Raw genomic sequence first — 7,658 nt, 5'->3', positions numbered from 1 at the left:
TGCCAGTAACATCCACTTTATTGCGTTGGGGTGGCGCCGACAGCCCGGCTTGGGGCTGAGCCACCCTCACAGGTTGTTGAGCTCCAGCAGGGTCTGGTCAAGAGTCTGGTGAATCTCCACGTTCTCCTCCTTGGCACTGGCCAAGGTCTCTGTGAGGAGAAGCAGCAAGTGAGGAGGGGAGAAGGAGAAGGAGACAGGCTGGGAGGGGGGTGGAGGCACAGGGAGACCTGAGCATGAAGGGATCTGAGGAGTCTGAACCAGGGGCAAATGGACAGACTAACTGAGACATACACGGAGACCTCCCTGAGGGCTTCAGGGGCCTAAGGGTGGGATGGGGAGGCTGAGTCATTAACTAATTTACCTCCTTCTTTGGAAGGTTTAAGAGAGTTGGAAACAGGAGGAAAGACAAAGACTGAGCCAGAAAAGGGTGGGCCAGACAGACAGACAAGACTCAGGCAGAAATTCACAGACCTGCAGCGAAAGCCCCATGTCAGCATCCAGTGTCTTCCCAAACCTCACCCCAGACCTCCCACCACCACCTGGCCCTTCCTCAGCCCCTCCCCACCTGGCTCCCTGCCAGCCCCCTCTTTCTCCTGGCACTGCAACAGGGTGCTGTGAGGTCAGCGACGGGCCTGGGTGCCTGGGTGAATGCAAGAGCAAGGCTCTCAGAGGTGGCAGAGGGCCCACGGGGATTGACGGGTAGTGTGTGCCCACGTGCAGCAAGACAGTGATAGACGGGGTGGGGGGTTCTGTGTGCATTACAGTGTTCTGTGGGTGAGCTCAGTATGGGGGGGTTGTCACAAGATTGGGGTTGTCTGCAAAAAAGCCAGGATCTCTGTGGGAGTGATGGAAGTGCTCTCTGCAGGGCAGGAAAACAGCACCGAGACCAAGGTGAGTTTATTAAGCAGCAGAAAGAGGTAGAGGCTGGAGAGTGGAGTGGGTGGATAGGAGGTTGAAGCATGTGCCAAGGTGGGCGGCAAGTGCGGTTGGAGCTCTCCAAGGCTGCACCCAGCCTGGCTGCACGATGCTGGCCATTCTGTGCCTCCTCTCTGCCCCCTGCCCACAGAGAGAATGGAAAGGGAGGAGAGAATGGGCTGAGGGGGCCACATTGGCGTGGGGCTCAGAGGGAGGTGATGTCGTTGAGTGCGTTGTCCAGCTCCTCGCTGATAGCCTTGTACTTCATCTTCTGTGCATAGACTTCATCTGGGGGGGGGTGGTTCAAGGGAGGGAGGCCAGGTAGGAGTGTGGGGAGAGGGAATGGAGGGAAAGAGGAAAGGAAGGAGAGAGGGTAATGGAAAGAGAATAAGAGTCAGAAGTGGACAAAGATGGAGTGAGAGAAATAGACCAGAGAACAGGCTGGACAGCCATGAGGGCTCCTTCCTCCCCTCTCTGTACCCCTGTCTTTTTTTATTTTTCTCTGTAGCCCAAATCGGTTCTTCCCCCTCTGGAGCTCCTACCTTCCCCAGGGACTTGGAGGCACAGTGTTTTGAATAAGTGGGAGTGCTTGCTTCAAGGGGAGGGTGCTAGAGCCTGAAAGGTCTAAGGTCCTAAAGTTTGGAGATAAAATTATGGCTTGCCTGAGAAGGCTGGAAGCACAAGAAGTGGGCATTTAGAAAGTGAAAGAGTTATCATAAAATAAAAAGAAAATACAGTTTAGATAGGAAGGACATTTTTGCTACTAATGAGAAATAGCCACAGATTGGCAAATATACCTGGGTGTTTGTTTTCATCAAATCTAGCTTAAAATAGTATTTCCCATTAATGTCATAAAAACATAGATATTAAATCAAATCCCTCTATACTTAATAAAAAGATCTTTGTGATATAGTGTGTATTGTGTTGCACCTGAAGACAGAATTGTCTAGGCCAGTGATCTGAGGACCAGCAGCATTGCCATTACCAGGCAGCTTGTCAGACATACAGATTCTTCAAGCCCAGAGTCACGAATCACTTTGAAGTAGGATTCAGGAATCTGTGTTATAAAAATTCTCAGGCAGCCCAGATGGCTCAGCACTGGTTTAGTGCCACCTTCAGCCCAGGGTGTGATCCTGGAGTCCCATGTCAGGCTCACTGCATGGAGCCTGCTTCTCCCTCTGCCTGTGTCTCTAATGAATGAATAAATAAAAGCTTAAAAAAATAAAGTTTAAAAAATAACTAAAAATTCCCTGAGGTGTTCTCATATGCATTCAAGTTTGAGAAGCACTGGAGTTGGCATGCTGCAACCAGATGCAAGCACTTGAATGGTTGGGCACAGCTCCTGGAGCTGCTGGAGTCCTAGGTGGTCCAACACTAATTTATCCAGGACAAATGCAATGGGAAAATAAGGGACAGATGTACAGTCATGGGCAGCATGGACCCACTTAAAGAGGTTTGGGGGTACAGGGGAGTATCCCTTTACCTTCCAGGTCATCGATGGTCTTCTCCAACTTTGCCACAGACCTCTCGGCAAACTCTGCTCTGGTCTCAGCCTGGGCGTAAAGGTTAAGAGGGAGGAATGACAAAAATTTGGCCCTCCCAGTCAACCTCTCCTCTTCCATCCCTATCCCCAAAGTTCTTGCCATAGGCAGTCTCTCTGGCAGGGACAGGGGGGCTCGAGGGGAGAGTGGGGACTGGAAGGACTCTCACCTCTTTTAGCTTCTCCTCCAGCAGTTTGATCTCCTCTTCATATTTATCTTCTTTGGTGGAATACTTTTAGGGACATACATATGCCATCAGTAGATTGCCCCCATAAATCTTTCACTCCACTGAGCCCACAGGCTACTCCTGATCTTGTCTCCAGGGAACACCAAGCCCCTCCCTGCCTGGGCCCATCACCTCCCTCCCCTGCAGGACCCCATCCTCACTGGCCCTCTACCCCCTTCTACCTTGTCCGCTTGGGCTTCCAGAGATTTCAAGTTGTTGGTAACAATTTTCAGCTCCTCCTCTAGGTCCCCACATTTACTGTAGGGGGTGTGTGGCAGGGGAGGGGGGGTGTGAGGACACAGTGTGGGAGACAGTGGAGATGGCACAGTGAGGAAGGGGTGGAGGAGAGAAGAGAAGAGCAGAGTTGTGAGAGTGACAGCAGGCAGAGTTTGTAAGCCCAAGGCCTTTCCCAACCCCCAACAGGTGAGAGAGCAGCCTGAGACTGGGGAGCAGGTGAGCTAAAAGAAAGCACCATTGCCCATTGAGGTCACTACCTCCTCCTCTGAGGCCATCAGGGACTTGAGGGCCTGGTCCATGGTTCGGAGTTCCTCCTCCAGCTGCCTGGCTCGGCTGGGGGCAGCAGTTAGGGGTCAGAGGACAGGACCTGTCCCTATGGCCCCAAGCCTGGGAAACTGCCTCCCACTTGCCCCAGAGCCACGGGACCAGGCTGAGTTTCATTTGCTATCCCCAGGTAGCCTTACCTCTCAGCCACCTCTGCTCTCTCTTCTGAGCGCTCCAGCTCTCCTTCCAGGATCACCAGCTTCCTGGCCACCTGGGGGGAAAGGGACAGAAGAAGAGCCCTGGTGAGTGGCTGGGAGTATCTGGGAATTGACGGGGAGAAGGAAGTGGGGTAGGGCTGTCACCTCCTCATATTTGCGGTCTGAATCCTCAGCGATGTGCTTGGCCTCCTTCAGTTGCATCTCCTGCAGCTCCATCTTTTCCTCATCCTTCATGGCTCGGTTTTCGATGACCTTCATTCCTCTGAGAGGCAGGGAGAGGGGGCAGAAGTGGGGTCAGGACCAGCAGAGACAGGCTGCCCGCCCCTCCCCGGCCCACCCCCTGGGAGGCCCCCAGCCCACCTCTCACTCTCGTCAGCTGCCTTCTCAGCCTCCTCCAGCTTCTGTAGGGCTGTAGCCAGGCGCTCTTGCGCCCGGTCCAGCTCCTCCTCTACCAGCTGAATGCGGCGGTTCAGGGAGGCCACATCTGCCTCGGCCTGTGGGTCAAAGGCCAGAAGTCAGAGGGGCTTTGTCTGTCTTGGATGAGGATCAGAAAGGTTCCAGAGGCTGATAAGATTCTTGTCAGAAAGAATCTGTTTCCTAGCTTCCAGACTTTGTCTATTTTTCCCCCTAACCAGCCATCTTCTATTCAGACTCTGTACTCCCAGCCCAAAACGTGCATTCCTTAACGAGCTCCACTCCCCTGCTCCAGGGACTCTTCTAGCACTGTGCATGGTTATTTTCCTGATAGTTATCTGCAGGTCCTTCTGCGTCGCTGAAAGCACTCCAGTGCTCAGACCAGGTTTGAGGAGCCCTGACTCCTCCAGGGCAAAGCCTGGCTCAGCTAAGGGGTGAGGAAAATCAGGCCAACCAGATCCCACCACTGCTAAAAATAGCCAATCACAGAGTTAAGCTCTGTGATGTCACTGGCTGCCAGGCAGACTCCCAGCAAGGGCCTCAGGAGGCTCTCTGGCCCAGAGGAGACACTCCAGGCTGTAACAAGGGGCTTCTTGCCCAGGGGGAGGCTGCTGGAGGCGGTGCAGGGCAGTGTGAGTGATACATATTCAGCCCCTGATCTGCAATATGGAGGCAAAACCTTGGAGGTTTGGGGGATGGTCCATGGAAAATGATACCTTCCGAAAATGAGAGGGCAGAGCCAAGATGGGCCTCCCATGAAGGAAAGTGAGGGAAGCAGTGCAGTTTGGTGTTAAGAGCATCGGCTCTCAGTCAGACTGACATCTGTGAGCTCACTCGACACTTGTGTGACCTTGGACAACTTATTTCATCTCTCGAGGCCTGGGATTCCTCCTTTGTAAATTTTAAATCTGAGTTGACACAAGCAGTTCCTCCTCTGTAGGCTGTTCTAAGATAACACAGCACTTCTAATAATCAACAGGACCGGGTGGGAGGCTTATAAAACTAAACAGGCTCTCTAGCTCCATGCTAGGTCCACTGAAATGAGATCTCCAGGGCAAGAGCTTGGAAATCTTTTAGTTTTTTTTTTTTTTTTTAAGCTTCCAAGTGATTCTGATGATAAGCCAAGTTTGGGAAACAATCAAATAATATGCAGAAAGCACCTGAGCACATTGCCTGCAGAATCCACACTCCATAAATGTTAGGTTATCCCTGTCTCTCCCTCAGAGACAACGACCTCAAGATTTAAGATTGGAAAGGAGAAAGGGCCAGTGTAGGGGAAGAAGTGAAAGCAGGAAGGGATGGGTGGCAGCCCTGGGGGCAGAGGGTGTAGGAAGCAGGTCCTGGGTGGTACCCTACAGCAGGGGAAACACAGCACCATATATAGAAAGTAGTAGCTTGTCCTCCAGGTGCTTTAGGCCACCTAGAGTGGCAAAGGCCATCGTGGGCAGAGGGCCAGATGACTCAGTGTGGAAGGATTCTGGGGACAGCACTGGGGGTTGGGAAGAATGACCCTGGGAGAACCTCAGGGGTCCACTCTAGAGAATGATGAGACTCTATAAAAGGAAAGTCCTCTTTGTGATAGTAGGAGGACAAATGGCTCTGAAGAGTCTGAGAAGTCCTGGGGTCCTCATCACAGGACTGATATTTGCCATTTTCTGTTTCTCAAGCTCTTCCTGGTTATGGATGCTGCTCTCCAACTATAGGATAGGCACTACTGTCCCTACTGGATAAACATGAAGAGAGAAGGGGGAAACCGAGGCACGGTGTGAGTGAAGTGCGGTGTTCAAGGTCATACAATAAGTCCGGGCAGTATTTGCTATTGACTCCTGGCACTACTGCCCTGAGTCCCCAGCTCTGTCCTCGGCCTCTCCTCCTCCCCTCCAGCCCCCACCCAGCTCCTTGGGTTTCCAGTCCTGCTTCCAGCTGCACTGGGCCTTAGTTATTTATAGAGCGTCAGATGCCCAGGGCTGTCTTTGCTAGCAGCTGTAGGTCAGTTCCCTCCCAAGTGCCAGGGCTGGGGGAGAACCAAAACCAAGCCTGGAGGTCAGAGAAACCAACCTGGGGTGGGGGTTGGGGAACATGGGTAATGGTCAACATAAACAGTAATGTCATCTCAGATCTCAGATGTTCAGACATACTTTTGCTAATCCTCCCATATCTCCAATTATAGGCTTATTTTAATCCTGGATGGAAGGCAAGTGGGGAAACTGAGGCAGAGAACAGTACAAGTACCATATGCAAAGTCATATGGCTATTCTCCAACCTCAAGGTGGGGGTTGGGAATGGCAGAAGACAGAGAAGTCTGGCTAGGGGATGTGAGGTGGGCAGAGAAATCTGAGCAAACAGGACCTGCTAAGGTGGCTGCCTTGGCATTTGTGGTCCTGTCCCTCTGCCCTGTGGCCTGGCCTGGTCTCAAGGCTGACAGCTTAATGAGGGTAAATGAGGGGCCATTAGAACCTGAGCTGGGTCCCAGTGCACAGCAGGGCTGCTGGAGCCAGAGGTCAAGGCCCGGGAATTTCTAATGGCCCCCCAGGGGTGTAACTCAAGTCAGATCCCATCTCTGGATTCCTCTCCCCCCTCCTACCCAATAGTACCTACACCCATACCCCACAAATGCAGCTGCAGCCTCTTCTCCACTTCCAGCTAGAGGATTAATTGAGGTAGATGGTAAATTCTTGTACCACCCACCCCCTATGATGACTCACACTGCTTGATCACTGTACATTCTAAGAGCTGGAACCAAATGGAGTTACAGGGCTGTCTTCTGGGGGAAGTGGTGGGTGGTTTTGATTTACCCACTGCCTTAGATTAATTGTGCAAGCTTGCCCTAGCCTGGGTTTCTGAGAGGAAACCATTTCTGTTCTGGTACTGGTCTAGGTCCTCTTTCCCCTACTTCCCCGTGTCTGGGACCCCTCCCAGTGCACTCTCCCACCCTACCCTGGGTCCGCACTCACGTCGGTGGCCTTCTTCTCAGCCTGCTCCAGTTTTTCCTGGGCGTCCTTCACTGACTCAGAATACTTTTCCACCTCATCTTCTGTTCCTTTCAGCTTCTTCTGGAGGGCCTGCTGCTCCTCCTCCAACTGGGGGAGAGAGGCCTTGGTTAGTTGGGCCCTGAGGTCAGGAAGGAGGCAAGGTTGTATGAGGGAGATTTTAAAAGATATTTAGGGGCTGTCAGGAAGGAAGCAGGATAGTAGGGGAAAGACAGTGCAGCCAGGGGTGTTGAAGGGGACCTGGTAGGACAGAAAGCTTCCAGCCTCCCAAAGCTGGGGCTGCCCCTGCTTTGCAGGGGCAGGTGTGGAAATTGGGGGATTGCAGCTCCCTAGGCTATGGTGGGTGAGATTAAGTGTGGCTTTGGTCAGGTCCCTGATGGTACTGGATGGGTGAGCCTGGGACTGCAGGCCTCAGGCTAGGGGGCACAGGGCAGGGCCTACCCCTCCCTTGTTGGGGAGGAGGGGGCTGCGCTGGGTCCGGGGCCCCCACCTGCTTGCAGCGGTCCTCAGCCTGCTTCTTGTCGGCCTCGGCCTGCTCCGCACGGTCGATGGCATTCTCCTTGTCCAGCTTTAGCATCTGCATCTTCTTCTTGATCGCGTCCATGGCTGCGGTGGGGGGCGGGCCGGCCGGCGGGCAGTGCGGACGGGACGAGCTGGGCTGGCTGCGCGGACTGGGCGCACGGGTGGCGGGCGAGGAGGACCAAGCCGGACTGGGATGTCCCAGCCGCGCGGGCGCCTAAAAGGCTGGGAGGGACCGGGCGGAGCCGGGGGCCGGGACCCTCCCCCATCGCCGCGCAAACCTTGTAGGGGCAGAAGCGCAGCCTGGTGGGGGGGCGGCGGCCGCCCCCTGTGC

The 7,658-nt window shown here is 53.8% G+C and overlaps 1 protein-coding gene across 4 annotated transcripts; it reads right to left on the bottom strand.

Annotated features, from left to right (window-relative positions):
* On the bottom strand, nt 1–7,658 carry TPM2 (tropomyosin 2). Of its 4 annotated transcripts, none has more exons than XM_041760847.1 (9): nt 7,296–7,658; nt 6,770–6,895; nt 3,762–3,895; nt 3,546–3,663; nt 3,384–3,454; nt 3,177–3,252; nt 2,626–2,688; nt 2,399–2,468; nt 1–149 (listed from the first exon to the last, which is right to left on the bottom strand). In XM_041760847.1, exons 1-9 carry the CDS (start codon nt 7,407–7,409, stop codon nt 67–69), a joined length of 855 nt encoding a protein of 284 aa, XP_041616781.1. In that variant the 5' UTR covers nt 7,410–7,658; the 3' UTR covers nt 1–66. The 4 variants fall into 4 exon arrangements, with proteins under 4 accessions (XP_041616781.1, XP_041616779.1, XP_041616780.1 ...); XM_041760845.1 differs by lacking the exon at nt 3,177–3,252 and adding an exon at nt 2,865–2,940 and having other exon boundaries at nt 7,296–7,648; XM_041760846.1 differs by lacking the exon at nt 1–149 and adding an exon at nt 881–1,203 and having other exon boundaries at nt 7,296–7,649.

The sequence above is a fragment of the Vulpes lagopus genome, chromosome 7 (assembly GCF_018345385.1).
Source record: "Vulpes lagopus strain Blue_001 chromosome 7, ASM1834538v1, whole genome shotgun sequence".
Taxonomy (NCBI): Eukaryota; Metazoa; Chordata; class Mammalia; order Carnivora; family Canidae; genus Vulpes; species Vulpes lagopus.
The sequence above is the reverse complement of the archived record's forward strand: the minus strand, read 5'-3'. Positions and strand labels throughout refer to the sequence as shown.